General features: G+C 42.8%; 1 protein-coding gene across 2 annotated transcripts in view; it reads right to left on the bottom strand.

Annotated features, from left to right (window-relative positions):
* dnaaf9 (dynein axonemal assembly factor 9) overlaps nucleotides 1-22,069 on the bottom strand; it is a 158,161-nt gene that overhangs the window by 34,729 nt on the left and 101,363 nt on the right. For both annotated transcript variants that reach the window (XM_085975589.1, XM_085975592.1), the window contains 4 exons: nucleotides 6,343-6,489; nucleotides 4,002-4,090; nucleotides 3,440-3,541; nucleotides 2,832-2,949 (listed from right to left, as the gene is read on the bottom strand). In XM_085975589.1, the coding sequence (XP_085831715.1) occupies nucleotides 2,832-2,949; nucleotides 3,440-3,541; nucleotides 4,002-4,090; nucleotides 6,343-6,489 (456 nt within the window). The remainder of the gene's footprint in view (nucleotides 1-2,831; nucleotides 2,950-3,439; nucleotides 3,542-4,001; nucleotides 4,091-6,342; nucleotides 6,490-22,069) is intronic.

The raw sequence follows: 22,069 nt of genomic DNA, 5'->3' as shown, positions 1-22,069 counted from the left end.
CACCCTCCATCGTGTTGTGTGGCACTACCACCGTGCTAAATGGGATAGATTCAGAACAGATCTCTCAGCTCAAAACTGGGCATCCATGAGGCGCTGTGGGCCATCAGCAGCAGCAGAATTGTATTCCTACACAATCTGTAACCTCATGGCCCGGCATATCCCTCACTCTACCATTACCATCAAGCCAGGAGACCAACCCTGGTTCAACGGCGAGTGTAGAAGAGCATGCCAGGAGCAGCACCAGGCATACCTAAAAATGAGGTGCCAACCTGGGGAAGCTGCAACACAGGACTACATGCATGCTAAAAAGCAGAAGCAGCATGTTATAGACAGGGCTAAGTGATCCCACAATCAACGGATCAGATCAAAGCTCTGCAGTCCTGCCACATCCAGTCGTGAATGGTGGTGGAGCATTAAACAATTAATGGGAGGAGGAGGCTCCAAGAATATCCCCATCCTCAATGCTGGTGGAGCCCAGCACGTGAGTGCAAAAGACAAGGCTGAAGCGTTTGCAACCAACTTCAGCCAGAAGTGCAGAGTGGATGATCCATATCGGCCTACTCCCAAGGTCCCTACCATCACAGAAGCCAGTCTTCAGCCAATTCGATTCACTCCACGTGATATCAAAAAACGGCTGAGCTCACTGGATACAGCAAAGGCTATGGGCCCCAACAACATCCCGGCTATTGTGCTGAAGACTTGTGCTCCAGAACTAGCCACGCCTCTGGCCAAGCTGTTCCAGTAAGCTACAACACTGGCATCTATCCGACAATGTGGAAAACTCCCCAGGTATGTCCTGTCCACAAAAAGTAGGACAAATCCAACCCGGCCAATTACCGCCCCATCAGTCTACTCTCAATCATCAGCAAAGTGACGGAAGGTGTCATCGACAGTGCTATCAAGCGGCACTTACTCACCAATAACCTGCTCACTGATGCCCAGTTTGGGTTCCGCCAAGACGACTCGGCTCCCAACCTCATTACAGCCTTGTTCCAAACATGGACAAAGGAGCTGAATTCCAGAGGTGAGGTGAGAGAGCCTGCCCCTGACATCAAGGCAGCATTTGACCGAGTGTCGCATCAAGGAACCCGAGTAAAACTGAAGTCAATGGGAATCGGGGGGAAAACTCTCCACTGGCTGGAGTCATACCTAGCACAAAGGAAGATGGTTGAAGGTCAATCATCACAGCCTCAGGACATCGCTGCAGGAGTTCCTCAGGGCAGTGTCCTAGGCCCAGCCATCTTCAGCTGCTTCATCAATGCCCTTCCCTCCAACATAAGGTCAGAAATGGAGATGTTCACTGATGACTGCACAGTGTTCACTGCCATTCACAACTCCTCAGATAATGAAGCAGTCCATGCCCGCATGCAACAAGACCTGGACGACGTTCAGGCTTGGGCTGAGAAGTGGCAGGTAACATTCGCGCCACAGAAGTGCCAGATAATGACTATCTCCGACAAGCGAGAGTCTAACCACCTCCTCTTGACATTCAATGATATTACCATCGTCGAATCCCCCACTATCAACATCCTAGGGGTCACCATTAACCAGAAACTTAACTGAACCAGCCACATAAATACTGTGGCAGCAGAGGCTAGGTATTCTGCGGCGAGTGTCTCACCTCCTGACTCCCCAATGCCTTTCCACCATCTACAAGGCACAAGTAAGGAGTGTGATGGAATACTCCCCACTTGCCTGGATGAGTGCAGCTCCAACAACACTCAAGAAGCTCGACGCCATCCAGGACAAAGCAGCCCGCTTGATTGGCACCCCCTCCACCACCTTAAACATTCACTCCCTCCACCACCGGCATACCGTGGCTGCAGTGTGCACCATCTACAAGATGCACTGCAGTAACTCGCCAAGGCTTCTTCGGCAGCACCTCCCAAACCCGCGACCTCTATCACCTAGAAGGACAAGGGCAGCAGACACGTGGGAACACCACCACCTCCAAGTTCTCCTCCAAGTCACACACCATCCTGACTTAGAAGTATACCGCTGATCCTTCATCGTCGCTGGGTCAAAATCCTGGAACTCCCTCCCTAACAGCACTGCGGGTGTACCTTCACCACACGGACTGCAGTGGTTCAAGGCCGGGCGGCTCAACACCACCTTCTCATGGGCAACTAGGGATGGGCAATAAATGCTGGCCTCGCCAGCGACATCCTGATCCCATAAACTAATATTAAAAAAATGTGTTTTTAATAGGTCCGAAAGAATTACAACCCATATCTCCCAAAAGCAGAGTACTATAACAATTTGAAGACAGAATTGTCCATTGACTCAGTCACTGGATCAAGAAGCAAAAGCATTTAATATACACACATCCTTCTGATTCCATGGTCTCATATAGGTCAGTGATAACTTTTCTTCTCAGATCTCCAAGTAGAACTTAAAGCAAGTCATCGCATGAAAATATAAACAAAATAATTCTACTGACTGACTCATGAATATAAAAAAGTATTAGCTCCGATGTTGAGAACATGATAAGGTATAGTTTTACTCCTATTAGCACAGCATTCTTGTAAGTTAATCACATTCAATATATCTTTTAATGTGCTGTGATATATTAATACCAATGTGTAGTTAGATAAAAACTTTATAGGCCTACACCAAGAGATTAAAATGAGTGAAAAGGCAACTAATAAAATACTGATTGACCCAAGTACGAACCCTTTAGCTGATCACTATATTTTTGCTGTCCTGATGATACTAGCTGGGCATCCAAGTATCCGCATTCTCACAATTCCACCTAGAATTTCCTGATTACTAATGAAAGAGTACGTACATAACATTTTAAGTATTGGTCTTGAAGGAACATGCTTCATTACCTTGTTCTGGTCTTCACTGATTGAGGAGGACAACCTCGGCTGCTGTAATAACATGGACAGATCAGATCTTCTCACTGGCTCATGGCTCACACGACTCACAGCAAAATGCTGTAAAAACCTGTAAACAAGAGAATTTAGAGACACATCTACTTTCCATTGTCAGTCCAATCAGTATGTCGAAAACTGAGCTAAGATAATTATGGATGCTAGCCAGACTAAGAAATAAATCTTTATGCATATTTCAAATGAGTTCATAAATTCTTTCTGCAAGCTCCAAGTTTTAATATTGGTAAAACTCCAGTATTGCAAACATCTTTGTAAATAGTACAAATAAATTTGTGTTCAAATTTTATTTAACATTTGCTAGTTCTTCAGGTGAGGCACCAGATGGAAGTTTCTCAGCTATACATAAAAATACTGCAGGTATGATCATTCTTGATCAAAGAGTTGGGTTTTAAGGAGGTATTAATGGAAGGAAATGGAGAGGAAGAGGATTTAGGCAGGTAATTCTAGAATACGAGACCAAGGCAGCTGAAGGGTTAATGAAAAGGTGTAAAAAATCATTAAACTGTCACTATATCATACAGTAACACCAAAGCAACTCTTACATGTCAAGGTCTGGTAGATCAGCACTGATTCTTTTTAAGTGGCTCCATCGTTCATCTCTAGGTATAGACTGAACCTCAAAAAGCTTCTCTAAGTTGAAGTGTCTGATAGAAGAGCAAATAACAAAATAAATGACAATTCATGTTCGCAATGTTTCAATTTGTAATTTAAATATTATGGGGGAATAATTCATTAGCGACCCATCGCCTGGGCGCTAAATTTAGTGCCCGGCTAAAAGTAGCGCTGGTGATCGCTAACTTCAGTTTAAGCGACCCAAGAGGGAGGTGGAGTGCTAATTCAAGCGTTCTGCAGCGTTACGCTGCCGCATGGAAGGGCTCTTCTCATTAAAAGGGGAGGGCCCAAGCCCACAACTCTGCGGGTCCCGACCTGGACCATCCGGGGGTTGGGGGGGTGGTGCCATGCCAGCAGCCCGGCACTCAAGAGGAGTCTGCCAGATCACGGCACGGACCCCGCGTTTAAAGACGCAACGGGCTTGAATTATCACTCCATCTTGATTTCTGCTTTAACTGCCAATATCCTTGACTGGCTAAGCAAATTACTTACAGCTTTCTCTGTTCCGCTGATAACTGATTATTCGGACACATTTTTAGTGCAATCCCAGATTCTCCCACCTGTTGCCATGGAGACATCACCTACAATGTAAAATCAAGATCAACTTTAAACCTATATTGAGGAGAAAAAAAAGGGCTTTTCTCAGAAGTACACACTCAGTTGTGTCCGTCTAACCAGCCTGTTCCAAAGAATGATTCTAAAAAGAGAAAAAGGCCAAGGAGAATCAGCTGGTGCCATAATAAAATAAAGAAGATCCCTTAGATTTTAGTGGGAACATCAACACCATCTGACGCCTGAATCGATCATTTCTGCCAATTCTCTAGCAGCTGAGTCCACAATAACTCAACATCTGAAGTTCAGCAGGACCTTGTGCCTTTATTTGAAAAACTGTTTATCCACCCTCCAACTGAAGGATTGAAGGATAATGTGCATCAGTCAAAATAAAGAGCCAAATATGTACAGAAGTAAAATGTACACACACCATCTGTAATAATTCAATCATCCATCAGTGCATATAAAGAATTTGTCTTAAATAACAACAGAAAATGCTGGAAAAACTCAGCAGGCCAGGCAACATCCATGGAGAGAAAATAGAGTCGACGTTTCGGGTCTAACCCTTTTTCAAAACTTTAAGAATTTGTCTTAGTTTATTTAAGTTTACTTGTGGCCAAGTACCAAGATCTAAAAAATTGTTAGCATCATGCATTGAAGTAACTGGCATTTCAGAGAGCACCGTCTCTCCAGCCTCCACTCATCACACCTTCCACTGCAGCTGGATGACTTGACACATTCATCACAATACATTCTCAGCAAAAGATTAGAGAGAAAAACTAGAATCTTCACGGAAACTGCAATACTTGATTTCACATGAGACCGTTAACAGTACAAGAGCTACATAACAGAAAACGCTAGTGGATATTCCAATGATGTAGGGAGGAAAATCAGACATCTAAATTCACTATTCTTGATTTAGTGTTGAATTCATCCAATGTTTGTTCCTCCAAAACAATTTTCGTTTTTTTAAAACTCTAGAGTGGTTAAGGCAGAAACTAGGTTAACATTCAAGATTAGACTGGATAGGTGGGTGAAGAAAAAGGTGTTGAAGGGTAAATGTGATTAACCTCCACACAAGCAAGTGATTCTAAACACAGACACGGACTGGTTAGGCCGAATGGCCCTATTCCGTGTTGTAAAGTGTGTGTAGAGTAGCACTCCAAACGGAGTTTGACTAATGCCTCACAAAGCAACATCTGTATTCCTTGCTAATATAATCCAGTGCCTTATAGAATTGTCAAACATGAGGCTTAAATCCCAGAACCATTGAAAGTCAGCAAATGAGACTTTCCAGATGCTGTATGTGTATCTGGGCATAAAATGAATTTTGGAAAATGCACAGCAATTGCAGCAACTCAAGCACGTCATCATGGGCTGAACAATCACTTGTAAAACACTTCAGCTAATCCTTTTTTGCTTTCAGAAGTGTTCGATTGTAACTTTGAAAAGTACGCTGTGAGTAAATGCAGCATAGGTGCCATTTGAATAAATGCTGCATTTTACATCAGGTGCATCGACAGAACAATACATCAACCAAGGCAGATTCTTGCTTAACCTGTTCCTAGCAGTTTGTGGCCAAGACAGCCTATATTTTGCAGGATGATTAATGGGACTGCGACCCACGAAGGAGTATTCAATTGCATATTTTTACGAAGCATTGTCCATTCAACAGTCAACCAAGTCACTGTATACATATAGCCTCTTTAGCATAACTGCAGTGATTGTGAACAGACCAAGGTAAAAATGTTTTTCTTGAATAAGGTGCGTAAAAACTCCATGGAGCTTCCGGAGTCAGGACGAATGAAAGGCAAGAATTTGAATGGCAGAGTGACTGGCAGGCACCCAAATAATTCATCAGGATAGTTGGGCGACCCAACACCACTATTTTTAGACCTTTACCGCTTGAAATATATCCACTCAGTAAAATTATTTGGACAGGCTATTTTCTGAGGGTCGTGCAAGTGTATGTGGGGAGAGAAGTGGGGAGCAAGAAGAGAAATTACTCTACTGGTAGGACTTCGCTGATTATCTGTACTTAAACGTCAACACCAATCAGAGAAGTTAATTGATTTTACCAGATACCAACTGTTTAAGTCAATATTGGTATATCAATAATTATCAGACTGAAACGATGTCTGTTAATTTTTTTTAAATTACTCCTTGGGACAAACTCTTGCATTTGGAAATTGTATTAATTGCTACAAGTAGGCATTATAGGGAAACAGATTTGATTATTGGAAATCATCCACCATTCTCGCCTTCAAGGCCATGTTCTTACCTGGGAGTAAAAGGATTTATAGATTTTCGATCTTGGCATAAGTGCAAACATCAGGCAATTCGATGCGGAGTGTAAATGAATGGGCAGGTGCGGAAGCAGCGATTTCTTGTATTCAATAATAAGCACAGCAACCACACCTGGGGAATTCTGGAAAAAAAAATACATCGTTACACATGGCCTCTAAAAATCACTATCTGGTCTGGGGCAGAACTCTGATTCAAGGGTTTCATTGAGTTTATCAAGGGAAAAAACAAAATGAGAGTCAAAGAATGATTTTTTTTGGTATTAAAAGAAAAACTGAAGCAGTAAGTAAACAAAGTTTGCGACAATTGCCTGGTTTCTTTTAGCAAATACTGTTACATTTAGAACAATGAACACTATTTTAAAAAGTTAGAGTACCACTGTTCAACAGTCTGAACTATTGCTAGAAGTAAGGGGATAATATTAAGTTGGTGAGTCCCCATCAGGTTTTTGGGGTTTTATGCTTTTTTTGGGGTCGAGTGTCATCAGCTACTTCCATAAGCAAACCTTGCATCCCAACAATCTGCAGTGTACCCTTTTCTGTCCAACATTTTCTTGGAACAATACGGTTTGTGGGTGGGTTTCAACCACTCCCATCCTGTTTCTATCCATAAAGAATCCAAATCAAAACTTTAATACAGATTAAAAAGTGCATTTTTGTCACAGTCCCTTTTTAATGTTCCACAAATCTGACTCAACCAAAAAAAGACATCTGTCTGAGAATTTAACATTCACAACTCCAACCGAGGCACACAGGATGGATGCAAAAGCCTAAATTTAAAGGATGGCAAATGAAATGGCAAGGAGGAGGAAAAAATGTCAAATCTGTTTTTTTACTTAGCAAGCAACTGACAAAACTAACGAGAACCTCATTTGCAAATACTCTGCAAGGCTATCGTATCACTATAGTGTCTGGAGTTTGACTGTACAGATCCAACGATAAAATAAATGTTTTACAACTAAACATTGTTCTTTAACCATTTACCTCCTGCATTTTTTTTTGTGCAAATGATCACTTTTACAGTTCATAATTGACAATATAGAAGGCTTTGTGTCTTAATGTGAGGAGCATTCGTAATAAGGTGGATGAATTGGCTGCGCAAATAGAGGTAAACGAATATGATTTGGTTGGGATTATGGAAACGTGGCTCAAGGATGGCCAAGGCTGGGAACTCAACATCCAGGGGTATTCGATATTCAGGAAAGATAGGCAAAAAGGAAAGGGAGGTGGGGTAGCATTACTGGTTAAAGAAGGGATTAACACAATTGTAACGAAGGATATTAGCTCTGATGATGTACAATCTGTAAGGGTAGAATTCAGAAATACTAAGGGGCAGAAAACGTTAATGGGAGTGGTATATAGACCTCCAAACAGTAAGGCGGAGGTTGGGGATGGCATTAAAAGGGAAATTAAAGAAGCGTGCAATAAGGGCACAGCAGTCATCATGGGTGACTTTAATCTACATATAGATTGGGCTAACCAAATTAGTAACAATACTGTGGAGGAGGAATTCCTGGAGTGTTTACGGGATGGTTTCCTGGACCAACATGTCGAGGAACCAACCAGAGATCAGGCCATCTTAGACTGGGTATTATGTAACGAGAAAGGATTAATTAGCAATCCTGTTGTACGAGGCCCCTTGGGTCGGAGCGATCATAATATGATCGAATTCTTCATTAAGACGGAGAATGAAGTAGTTGACTCAGAGACTAGGGTCCTAAATTTAAATAAAGGAAACTACGATGGTCTGAAGAGCGAGTTGGGTAGGATTGATTGGGGAATGGCACTCAAAGGGTCGATGGTGGATAGGCAATGGCAAACATTCAAAGACCGAATGGATGAACTACAGAATTTGTTCATCCCAGTTTGGCATAAAAAACAAAAAAGTTGACTCAACCGTGGCTAACAAGGGAAATTAGGGATAGCATAAGATCCAAGGAGAGGACATATAAATTGGCCAGAAAAAGCAATAATCCTGAGGATTGGGAGCAGTTTAGGATTCAACAAAGGAGGACAAAGGGATTAATTAAGAAGGGGAAAATAGAATACGAGAGCAAGCTTGAAGGGATCATAAAAACTGACTGTAAAAGCTTTTATAGATATGTGAAGAGAAAAAGATTGGTGAAGTCAAGCGTAGGTCCCTTGGCGTCAGAATCAGGGGAATTTATAATGGGGAACAAAGAAATGGCTGACCAATTCAATACATACTTTGGTTCTGTCTTCAGAAAGGAGGAATAACCTCCCAGAGATGTCGGGGAACATAGGGTCTAATGAGAGGGAAGAATTGAATGAAATCAGTATTTGTAGGGAAATGGTGTTAGGCAAATTGACGGGATTGAAGGCCGATAAATCCCCAGGGCCTGATAATCTACATCCTAGGGTACTGAAGGAAGTGGCCCGAGAAATAGTAGATGCATTGCTGGTCATCTTCCAAAGTTCTATAGACTCTGGACCAGTTCCCATGGATTGGAAGATAGCTAATGTAACCCCACTATTTAAAAAGGGTGGTAGAGAGAAAACAGGGAATTATAGACTGGTAAGCCTGACATCGGTAGTGGGGAAATTGCTAGAGTCCATTATAAAAGATGTAATAGCAGAGCACTTGGAAAACAGTGACAGGATTGGACAAAGTCAACATGGATTTAGAAAAGGTAAATCATGCTCGACTAATCTACTGGAATTTTGAGGATGTAACTGGTCTTTTTCCGAGTGGTGACTGGTGGGGTACCACAGGGATCGGTGCTAGGACCCCAGCTATTTACTATATATATATATATATATATATATATATATATATAAATAAATAAATAAATAAATAAATGATCTAGACGAGGGAACTAGATGTAATATCTCCAAGTTTGCAGATGATACAAAGCTGGGTGGGCATGTGTGCTGTGAGGAGGATACAGAGAAACTCCAGTACGATTTGGACAGGTTGGGTGATTATACTGCATTTGCCATGCATCTGCCCAATGTGGATAAATGCGAGGTTATCCACTTCGGTGGCAAAAACAGGAAGACAGATTATCTGAACGGCAATAGATTGGGAAAGGGGGAAGTGCAACGAGACCTGGGTGTCCTTGTGCACTAGTCGCTGAAGGCAAGTATGCAGGTGCAGCAGGCGGCAAATGGCCTTCATAGCGAGAGAATTCACATACAGGAGCAAGGATGTCTTGCTACAGTTGTACAGGGCCTTAGTGAGACCACACCTTGAGTATTGTGTGCAGTTTTGGTCACCTTATCTGAGGATGTTCTTGCCATGGAGAGAGTGCAGTGAAGATTCACCAGACTGAGACCTGGGATGGCAGGAATGACGTATAAGGAGAGATTAGAACATAAGTAGGAGGAGCAGGAGTAGGCCATACGGCCCCTCGGGCCTGCTCCGCCATTCAATAGGATCATGGCTGATCCGAACCTAGACTCCCGTCCACTTCCCTGCCCATCCCCGTAACCCCCAATTCCCTTATCTGCTAGGAAACTGTCTATCTCCGCTTTAAATCTATTTAATGTTGCAGCTTCCACAGCTCTCTGGGGTAGCAAATTCCATAGATTTACTACCCTCTGAGTGAAGAAGTTTCTCCTCATCTCAGTTTTGAAAGGGCAGCCCCTTATTCTAAGATTATGCCCCCTAGTTCTAGTCTCACCCATCAGTGGAAACATCCTCACCGCATCCACCCGATCAATCCCCCTCACAATCTTATATGTTTCGATAAGATCGCCTCTCATTCTTCTGAACTCCAATGAGTGGAGTCCCAGCCTACTCAACCTTTCCTCATACGTCAACCCCCTCATCTCCGGAATCAACCGAGTAAACCTTCTCTGAACCGCCTCGAGAGCAAGTATATCTTTTCTTAAATATGGAAACCAAAACTGCACGCAGTATTCCAGGTGTGGCATCACCAATACCCTGCATAACTGCAGCAAGACTTCCCTGTTTTTATACTCCATCCCCCTTGCAATAAAAGCCAAGATTCCATTGGCCTTCCTGATCACCTGCTGCACCTGCATACTAACTTTTTGTGTTTCATGCACCAGGACCCCCAGATCCCTTTGTACTGTAGCACTTTGCAGTTTCTCTCCATTAAGATAATAACTTGCTCTTTGATTTTTTCTGCCAAAGTGCATAATCTCACACTTTCCAATATTATATTCCATCTGCCAAATCTCTGCCCACTCACTTAGCCTGTCTATGTCCTTTTGCAGGTTTTTTATGTCCTCCTCACTCACTGCTTTCCCTCCCATCTTTGTATCGTCGGCAAACTTGGATATGTTGCACTCGGTCCCTTCCTCCAAATCATTAATATAGATTGTAAAGAGTTGGGGTCCCAGCCCTGACCCCTGCGGAACACCACTAGTTACTGATTGCCAACCTGAGAACGAACCATTTATCCCAACTCTCTGTTTTCTGTTAGATAGCCAATCTTCCACCCATGCCAGTATATTGCCCCCAATCCCGTGATTTTTTATCTTGATCAGTAATCTTGTGTGGCACCTTGTCAAATGCCTTTTGGAAGTCCAAATACACTACAGCCACTGGCTCCCCTTTATCCACCCTGTATGTTATGTTCTCAAAGATTTTGAGCAAATTTGTCAAACATAACTTCCCCTTCGTAAAACCATGCTGACTCTGTCCTATTAAATTATGTTTATCCAAATGCTCTGTTACTGTTTCCTTAATAATGGACTCCAACATTTTAACAACCACAGATGTTAGGCTAACTGGTCGATAGTTTCCAGCTTTTTGTCTACTTCCCTTCTTAAATAAGGGTGTTACATTAGCAGTTTTCCAACTGCCGGGACCTTTCCTGAGTCCAGGGAGTTTTGGAAAATAATCACCAATGCATCCACAATCCCTACCGCTACTTCTCTCAAGACCCTAGGATGTAGGCCATCAGGTCCGGGGGATTTATCCGCCTTAAGTCCCATTATTTTACCGAGTGCCACCTCCTTAGTGATTTTAATCGTGTTTAGCTCCTCCCCCCCCCCCAATTGCCCCCTTTTTGTCCAGTGTTGGGATATTTTTAGTGTCCTCTACTGTAAAGACTGATACAAAATATTTGTTCAGTGTCTTTGCCATCTCCATGTTCCCCACCACTAGTTTCCCAGACCCATCCTCTAAGGGACCAACGTTCACTTTAGCCACCCTTTTTCTTTTTATATAGCTGTAGAAACTCTTGCTATCTGTTTTTATATTTTTTGCTAGTTTACTTTCATAATCTATCTTCCCTTTCTTAATTAATCTTTTAGTTATTGTTTGCTGGCTTTTAAATGCTTCCCAATCTTCTATCCTCCCACTAGATTTGGCTACTTTATATGCCCTTGTTTTCAGTCGGATACAGGTACACTATCCCTTATCTGAAAGCCCTGGGACCAGCTGAGTTTCCGTTTTCGGAATTTTTCGGATTTCAGAAGGTATTATTATAAGACTGGAAAATCGGCTGACTCCTACTAAGCTGGCCCGCAAATCAGGTCGGGGAGAAAAGAATATCGGACCGGCCGCGATTCAGGTCGGGGTCGGTCGTCGGGAGAAAAGAATATCGGACGGGCCGCGGGTCGGGGGGGGGGGGGGGGGGGCGGAGGGGAGAAAAGAATATCGGACGGGGTGGGGGGGAGAAAAGAATATCGGATGGGCCGCTGCAGGTATCAGACAGGCCGCTGTATTGTTGGGTTCACTTTTCCGGTACCTCCTTCACACTGCCCGGCTCGGCCTGCAATCTCCTACCCAGGAGGGAACTCTGTGACCCTCTGCCCTGCTCAGCGTAAGTCGTGCGCCACTCTGGTCATGTCGTGCGCATGACTTACGCTGAACGAAAAAACTTTCGGTTTTTAGAGGTTTTCGGAAGTTCAGATAAAGGATAGTCTACCTGTACTAACCTTTATTACTTTACTAAGCAACGGATAGCTGTCTTTTCTTTTACTACCCTTTTTCCTCAGTGGAATATATTTTTCTTGAAAGATGTGAAATATCTCCTTGAATGTAGACCACTGCTCATGTACCGTCTTACACTTTAATCTGTTTTCCCAGTCCACTTTAGTCAATTCTACTCTCATACCTTCATAGTGTCCTTTATTTAAGCTCAGTACGTTGGTTTGAGATCCAACTCTCTCACCCTCAAACTGAATTTGGAATTCAACCATATTATGGTCACTCATTCCAAGGGGATCCTTTACTAGGACATTTTTTATTAATCCTGTCTCATTACACAGGACCAGATCTAAGATTGCCTGCCCCCTGGTTGGTTCGGTTACATACTGCTCAAGGAACCCGTCCCTAATACACTCTATGAACTCTTCCTCAATGCTGCCATGCCCAATTTGATTAGTCCAGTCAATATGAAAGTTTAAATCCCCCATGATCATAGCTGTTCCCTTATTACAAGCCCCAACTATTTCTTGGTTTATACTCCGACCAACAGAATTGCAACTGTTAGGAGGCCTATAGACTACGCCCCACTAGTGACTTTTTCCCCTTATTATTCCTTATCTCCACTCAAACTGTTTCACTATCCTGATCCTTTGACCCAATATCATTTCTGACTATTGCAGTGATTCCACCCTTGATTAACATAGCAACCCCACCTCCCTTTCCTTCCTGTCTGTCCTTCCTAATTGTCAAATACCCTTGTATGTTTAGTTCCCAGTCATGATCATCTTGCAGCCAGGTTTCCGTAATGGCCACCAGATCATAACCATGTGTAGTTATTTGTACCGTCAACTCGTCTATTTTGTTACGAATGCTGCGTGCATTCAGATAAAGAACTTTCATATATGTTTTATGTCAATTTATTCCTATTTTTACCCCTTTTACTACTTTACTACTAATCGATTGGGTCGATTAGGCTTATATTCACCAGAGTTTAGAAGAATGAGAGGGGATCTCATTGAAACTTATAAAATTCTAGCAGGACTAGACAGACTAGATGCAGGAAGGATGTTCCCAATGGCGGGGGAGTCCAGAACCAGAGGTCAGCCATTTAGGACTGAGATGAGAAGGAATTTCTTCACCCAGAGAGTGGTGAACCTGTGGAATTCTCTGCCATACAGGGCAGTTGAGGCCAATTCATTAAATATATTCAGGGAGTTGGATATATTTTTTGAGGCTAAAGGGATCAAGGGATATGGGGAGAAAGCAGGGACAGGGTACTGAATTTGGATGATCAGCCATGATCTCATTAAATGGCGGAGCAGGCTCGAGGGGCCGAATGACCTACTCCTGCTCCTATCTTCTATGTTTTATCTGTTCCACAAGCCTTCCTTTCCTACTACTCTCACAAAGAAATATGTCAGATATCCTATGAAAATCTAAGTAAACTACATCTACTGGATTACCCTTATCCAGTAACTGCTCTGTCAGGAAAAATCTCTGAATGTAACACACCAACATTTTGTTATTCTATATGTGTAAAACACGCAATTCAATTGTGCAGAGCAAAATGATCTGGACTTCTCCAGTTATTGGAAAGTAACTGACAAGTTTTTACCTGCAGCAAGTAATGCTGTCACAAAGTCACCCACTTTGCATTAAAGAAAGACTTGCATTTATATCGCACCTTTCACGACCACCGGACGTCTCAAAGCGCTTTACAGAAAATGAAGTACCTTTGAAGTGGAGTCGCTGTTGTAATGTGGGATACGCAGCAGCCAATTTTTGTACAGCAAGGTCCCACAAACAGCAATCTGATAATGACCAGATAATCTGTTTTTTAGTGATGTTGATTGAGGGATAAATATTGGCCAGGACACTGGGGATAACTCCCCTGCTCTTCTTCGAAATAGTGCCATGGGATCTTTTAACGTCTGATCCGAAAGATGGCACCTCCAACAGTGCAGCGCTCCCTCAGCACTGCACTGGATTGTCAGCCTAGCTTTATGTGCTCAAGTCCCTGGGGTGACTCAAAGGCGAGTGTGCTGCCAACTGAGCCACAGCTGACATGGGTGCAAACAAAATTTGCTGTTTGTTGCTGCTTTCAGAAGACAATGCAGACAGCTATCAATGTAATCTCAATCAAAGGTGGTTTCGGGATACCCAATAAATGACATCTTGGAAACATTTCAGGAGAAATGGGTTCAAGGCCAGGAGAACTTGAAGCAAACAAAAACGGCCATATACATGTAAAGAATGAAAGCAGTCAAAAATAACAAATAGAAATCTTGGAAAAAAGAATCGTACAGCAAGAAAGGGATAGATTTTGCCAAAACATTTTTAAAGCAATGCAAACATAATGTGACAAGTGAATTAATACAAGTGAATGTAAATCAGGATTCTATTAATTTCATTAAAACCTTACAGCACCAGCTGCTCAGCTCTTCACAGTACACCGACAGTCTAGATTTTTGTTAGTTGGAGGTAGTCTTAGAGCCCCAGGTTCCATATTCATACCAGAAATGATTAGATAAAAATTTAAATGGAGTAATTAACTGAGTGCAATAAGTCAGCAGCAGCAGGATACATTGTTGAACAGACATTTGACATCTGATTTTGATTCTTCTGCACATTACTACAAGCATCTAATTTCAAGGTATTTGGTTGGCCCATCCTTAACCAGGAGTACAATCCAACAATTGCTCAGTTGGTTAAAATAATGAGCAACTGAGCCATACTGACCAAGTAGGTCTCAGCTTTGTTTGTCCTGAGTTGCTTATTCTCAACCAGGATGGCAGTGGAACCATTACAGATGGCCCTATGTCTGTGTTGGGGAGAAAAAAAATATTTTTCCCTTAAAGTGTTTATCCAATTCCCTTTTGCAAGTTATTGTTGAATCCGCTTTAACCATCTTGTGGGGCAATGCATTCCAGATCACAACAGCTCTCTGCGTTTAAAAGAAAAGGTCCTCATGTTGCCTCTGGTTCTTTTGCCTATCACCTTAAATCTGTCCCCTCTGGTAATCATCCCTTCTGCCACTGCAAACAGTTTCTCCTTATTTACTCGATCAAAACCCTTCATGATTGTGAACACCTCTATCACAGCTCCTCTTAACCATCTCAGCTCTAAGTAGAACAACCTCAGCTTCTCCAATCTCTCCACATAGAGTCCCTCATTCCTGGTATCATTCTAGTAAATCTCTTCTGCATCCTCTCCAAGGCCTCGACATCCTTCCTAAAGTGTGGTGCCCAGAATTGAAAACAATACTCCAGCTGGGATAGATGTTGGCACCCTCAAGACTAAATTGGACAGCTCTTTCAAACATAGAAACATGGAAGATAGGAGCAGGAGTAGGCCATTCGGCCCCTCGAGCCTGTTCCGCCATTTAATGAGGTCATGGCTGATCATCCAAATTCAGTACCCTGTCGCTGCTTTCTCCCCGTATGCCTTGATCCCTTTAGCCTTAAGAAATATATCTAACTCCTTCTTGAATATATTTAATGAAGTGCCCTCAACAGCCTTGTGTGGTAGAGAATTCCACAGGTTCACCACTGTCTGGGTGAAGAAATCCCTCCTCATCTCAGTCCTAAATGGCTTACCCCTTATCCTTAGACTGTGACCCCTGGTTCTGGACTCCCCCGCCATCGGGAACATCCTTCCTGCATCTAGTCTGTCTAGTCCTGCTAGAATTTTATAAGTTTCAATGAGATCCCCTCTCATTCTTCTAAACTCTAGCAAATATAAGCCTAATCGACCCAATCTCTCCTCATACATCATTCCTGCCATCCCAGGTATCAATCTGGTGAATCTTCGCTGCACTCTCTCCATGGCAAGAACATCCTTCCTCAGATAAGGTGACCAAAACTGCACACAATACTCAAGGTGTGGTCTCACCAAGGCCCTGTACAACTGCAGCAAGACATCCTTGCTCCTGTACTCGAATCCTCTCGCTATGAAGGCCATTTGCCTTCTTAACCGCCTGCTGCACCTGCATGCTTACCTTCAGTGACTGGTGCACAAGGACACCCAGGTCTCGTTGCAGTGGTAGGGGATAGTATTATTAGGGGGATAGATAGAGTTCTCTGCAGCCAAGAGCGAGAGTCCCGTAGGCTGTGTTGCCTACCCGGTGCCAGGGTTAAGGACATCTCCTCTGGGCTGGACAGAAACTTGGAGGGGGAGGATCCAGGTGTCGTGGTCCATGTTGGTACCAACGACATAGATAGGACAAGGAAGGAGGTTCTGCTGAGGGAGTTTGAGCAGCTAGGGGCCAAATTAAAAAGCAGAACCACAAGGGTAATAATCTCTGGATTATTACCTGAGCCACGAGCGAATTTGGCTCGGACAAATAAAATAAGAGAGTTAAATGCGTGGCTCAAAGACTGGTGTGGGAGAAATGGGTTTTGCTTCCTTGGACACTGGCACCAGTACTGGGACAGGAGGGAGCTGTTCCGTTGGGACGGGCTTCACTTGGCCAGTGCTGGGACTAGAGTCCTGGCGGATCATATAACTAGGGCTGTAGAGAGGGCTTTAAACTAACTAGTGGGGGGGAGGTTCCTAGAGAGCAAATAATAAAAATGACAACAGAGAAGGTCAAAGACTTAGGTAGCAGTGGGGAAATTAAAAACCAGAGCGTGTCAGGAAGGGGTAGAAGGTGTGGAGTAAAAGGTAAAGTAATAAAAAGGGCAATAGCAGGAACTAAGTGTCACAAAACATATTTGAAAGTTCTCTATCTGAATGCACGTAGCATTCGTAACAAAATAGACGAGTTAAAGGCACAAATAGCTACATATGGGTATGATCTTGTGGCCATTACAGAAACATGGCTGCAGGGTGACAATGCCTGGGAATTAAACATACCAGGTTATTTAACAATCAGGAAGGACAGGCAGGAAGGAAGGGGAGGTGGGGTGGCTATGTTAATAAAGGGAGGAATCACTGTAATACAGAGAAATGATATTGGGTCAAAGGATCAGGATAATGAAACAGTTTGGGTGGAGATAAGGAATAATAAGGGGAAAAAAACACTAGTGGGTGTAGTATATAGGCCTCCGAACAGTCGCAACTCGGTTGGACGGAGTATCAATCAGGAAATAGTTGAGGCTTGTAATAAGGGAACATCTATAATTATGGGGGATTTTAACTATCATATAAATTGGACGAATCAAATTGGGCAGGGCTGCCTTGAGGATGAGTTCATTGAGTGTATTAGGGATGGGTTTCTTGAGCAGTATGTAACTGAACCAACCAGGGGGCAAGCAACCTTAGATCTGGTCCTGTGTAACGAGACAGGATTAATTAAAAATGTCCTAGTAAAGGATCCCCTTGGAATGAGTGACCATAACATGGTTGAATTCCATATTCAGTTAGAGGGTGAGGAGGCTGTATCTCAAACAAGCGTGCTAAGCTGGAATAAAGGAGACTATGAAGGTATGAGAGCGGAATGGAGTAAAGTGGATTGGGAAAATAGGTTAAAGGATAAGACGATACATGATCAGTGGTGTACATTTAAGGAGTTATTTTACAAATTCCAAAAAAAGTATATTCCACTGAGAAAAAAAGGGTGTAAAAGAAAAGACAGCCATCCGTGGCTAAGTAAAGAAATTAAGGATAGTATTCGACTAAAAACAAGGGCATATAAGGTAGCCAAATCTAGTGGGAGGATAGAGGATTGGGAAAACTTTAAAAGACAGCAAAAAATAACAAAAAGATTAAGAAAGGGAAGATAGATTATGAAAGTAAATTAGCAAAAAATATAAAGACAGATAGTAAGAGTTTTTATAGTTATATAAAAAGAAAAAGGATGGCTAAAGTAAATGTTGGTCCCTTAGAGGATGAGACCGGGAAATTAATGGTGGGAAATATGGAGATGGCAAAAACACTGAATGAATATTTTGTATCAGTCTTTACAGTAGAGGACACCAAGAATATCCCAACACTTGACAAGCAGGGGGCTATAGGGGGGGGGGGGGGGGAGGAGCTAAATACGATTAAAATCACTAAGGAAGTAGTACTTGGTAAAATAATGGGACTCAAGGCGGATAAATCACCTGGACCTGATGGCTTACATCCCAGGGTTTTGAGGGAAGTGGCGGTAGGGATTGTGGATGCATTGGTAATAATCTTCCAAAACTCCCTGGACTCAGCAAAGGTCCCGGCAGACTGGAAAACTGCTAATGTAACACCCTTATTTAAAAAGGGCAGTAGACAGAAGGCTGGAAACTATAGACCGGTTAGCCTAACATCTGTGGTAGGTAAAATTTTGGAGTCCATTATTAAGGAGACAGTAACAGGACATTTGGATAATCATAATTTAATAAGACAAAGTCAGCATGGTTTTATGAAGGGGAAGTCATGTTTGACAAATTTGCTGGAGTTCTTTGAGGAAGTAACATATAGGGTGGATAAAGGTGAACCAGTGGACGTAGTGTATTTAGACTTCCAAAAGGCATTTGACAAGGTGCCACACAAAAGATTATTGCTTAAGATAAAAAATCACGGGATTGGGGGTAATATTCTGGCATGGATAGAGGATTGGCTATCTAACAGAAGGCAGAGAGTTGGGATAAATGGTTCATATTCAGACTGGCAATCAGTAACCAGTGGTGTTCCGCAGGGGTCAGTGCTGGGTCCCCAACTCTTTACAATCTATATTAACGATTTGGAGGAGGGGACCGAGTGTAACACATCAAAGTTTGCAGATGATACTAAGATGGGAGGGAAAGTAGTGAGTGAGGAGGACATAAAAAACCTGCAAGGGGACATAGACAGGCTAAGTAAGTGGGCAGAGATTTGGCAGATGGAATACAATACTGGAAAGTGTGAGGTTATGCACTTTGGCAGGAAAAATCGTAGAGCAAGTTATTATCTTAATGGCAAGAAACTTGAAAGTACTGAAGTACAAAGGGATCTGGGGGTCCTGGTGCACGAAACTCAAAAGGTTAGTATGCAGGTGCAGCAAGTGATTAAGAAGGCCAATGGAATGTTGGCTTTCATTACTAGGGGGATAGAATATAAAAATAGGGAGGTATTGCTTCAGTTGTACAAGGTATTGGTGAGACCGCACCTGGAATACTGCATACAGTTTTGGTGTCCATACTTAAGAAAGGACATACTTGCTCTCGAGTCAGTACAAAGAAGGTTCACTCGATTAATCCCGGGGATGAGGGGATGGACATATGAGGAGAGGTTGAGTAGATTGGGACTCTACTCATTGGAGTTCAGAAGAATGAGAGGCGATCTTATTGAAACATGTAAGATTATGAAGGGGTTGGATCGGGTGGATGCAGGGAGGATGTTCCAGATGATGGGTGAAACTAGAACTAGGGGGCATAGTCTTAGAATAAGGGGCTGCTCTTTCAAAACTGAGATGAGGAGGAACTACTTCACTCAGAGGGTGGTAGGTCCATGGAATATGCTGCCCCAAAAAGCTGTCGAAGCTACATCATTACATAAATTTAAAACAGAAATAGACAGTTTCCTAGTAGAAAAGGGAATTAAGGGTTACGGGGAGCGGGCAGGAATTTGGACATGAGTCTAGGTTCGGATAGGTCATGGCCCTGTGGGTAGCGGAGCGGGCCCAGGGGCCGTGTAGCCTGATCCTGCTCCTGTTTTCGTGTGTCTAATGCTGTTAGATTCAGGAGATAGTCCTGTCATAGTGGATTGGCGGTTAGGATCAGATCAGCCATGATCTTATTGAATGGCGGAGCAGGCTCGAGGGGCCAATTGGCCTACTCCTGCTCCTATTTCTTATGTTCTTCCCCTTTTCGCAATCTATTGCCGTTCAGATAATAATCGGTCTTCCTGTTTTTGCCATCGAAGTGGATAACCTCACATTTATCCACATTATACTGCATCTGCCCAATCACCCAACCTGTCCAAATCATACTGGAGTTTCTCTGCATCCTCCTCACAGCACACACGCCCATCCAGCTTTGCGTCGTCTGCAAACTTGGAGATATTACATCTAGTTCCCTCGTCTAGATCATTTATATATAGTGAGTAGCTGGGGTCCTAGCACCGAGCCTGCCACTCGGAAAAGGACCCGTTTATTCCAACTCTTTGCTTCCTGTCTACCAACCAGTTCTCTATCCAAGACAGTATCTTACCCCCAATCCCGTGTGCTTTAACTTTGCACGCTAATCTCTTATGCGGGACCTTATCGAAAGCCTTCTGAAAGTTCAAATACACCACATCCACTGGTTCTCCCTTATCTATTCTACCAGTTACATCCTCAAAAAATTCCAGTAGATTAGTCAAGCATGATTTACCTTTTCTAAATCCATGCTGACTTTGTCCAATCCTGTCACAGTTTTCCAAGTGCTCTGCTATTACATCTTTTATAATGGACTCCAGCATTTTCCCCACTACCGATGTCAGGCTTACTGGTCTATAATTCCCCGTTTTCTCTCTACCACCTTTTTTTAAATAGTGGGGTTACATTAGCTATCCTCCAATCCATGGGAACTGTTCCAGAGTCTATAGAATTTTGGAAGATGACCAGCAATGCATCTACTATTCCTAGGGCCACTTCCTTAAGTACCCTAGGATGTAGATTATCAGGCCCTGGGGATTTATTGGCCTTCAATCCCGTCAATTTCCCCAACACCATTTCCCTACAAATACTGATTTCATTCAATTCCTCCCTCTTATTAGACCCCATCTTCCCCGACATCTCTGGGAGGTTATTTGTGTCCTCCTTTGTGAAGACAGAACCAAAATATGTATTTAATTGGTCTGCCATTTCTTTGTTCCCCATTATAAATTCCCCTGATTCTGACTCCAAGGGACCTACGCTTGACTTCACCAATCTTTTTCTCTTCACATATCTATAGAAGCTTTGAGTCAGTTTTTATGTTCCCTGCAAGCTTACTCTCAAATCTATTTCCCCTCTCTTAATTAATCCCTTTGTTCTCTTTTGCTGAATCCTAAACTGCTCCCAATCCTCAGGTTTGCTGCTTTTTCTGGCCAAATTATATGTCCTCTCCTTGGATCTTATGCTAACCCTAATTTCCCTGGTTAGCGACGGTTGAGTCAGCTTTTTTGTTTTATTTTTATGCCAAACAGGGATGAACAAATTCTGTAGTTCATCCATGCGATCTTTAAATGTTTGCCATTGCCTATCCACCGTTAACCCTTTAAGTAACATTCCCCAATCCATCCTAGCCAACTCGTGCCTCATACCATCGTAGTTTCCTTTATTTAAATTCAGGACCCTAGTCTGAGTCAACTACTTCACTCTCCATCTTAAGGAAGAATTCTATCATATTATGATCGCTCCGACCCAAGGGGCCTCGCACAACAAGACTGCTAATTAATCCTCTCTCATTACACAATACCCAGTCTAAGATGGCCTGATCTCTAGTTGGTTCCTCGACATATTGGTCCAGGAAGCCATCCCGTATACACTCTAGGAATTCCTCCTCCACAGTATTGTTACTAATTTGGTTAGCCCAATCTAGATGTAGATTAAAGTCACCCATGATAACTGCTATGCCCTTATTGCAGGTGTCTCTAATTTCCCGTTTAATGCCATCCCCAACCTCAGCATTACTGTTTGAGGGTCTGTACACAACTCCCACTAACGTTTTCTGCCCTTTGGTATTTCTCAGCTCTGCCCATACAGATTCCACATTATCAGAGCTAATATCCTTCCTTACTGTTGTGTTAACCTCCTCTTTAACCAGCAATGCTACCCTACCTCCTTTTCCTTTTTTCCTGAATATTGAATATCCCTGAATGTTGAATTCCCAGTCTTGGTCACCCTTGAGCTATGTCTCCGTAATCCCAATGATATCATATCCGTTTACATCTATTTGTGCAGCTAATTCATCCACCTTATTACG

Source organism: Somniosus microcephalus, chromosome 2, assembly GCF_052327205.1.
Source record: "Somniosus microcephalus isolate GS21.2 chromosome 2, FLI_Smic_1.0, whole genome shotgun sequence".
Classification (NCBI taxonomy): Eukaryota; Metazoa; Chordata; class Chondrichthyes; order Squaliformes; family Somniosidae; genus Somniosus; species Somniosus microcephalus.
Note: the sequence above shows the minus strand (reverse complement) of the source record. Positions and strands in the feature narration are given on the sequence as shown.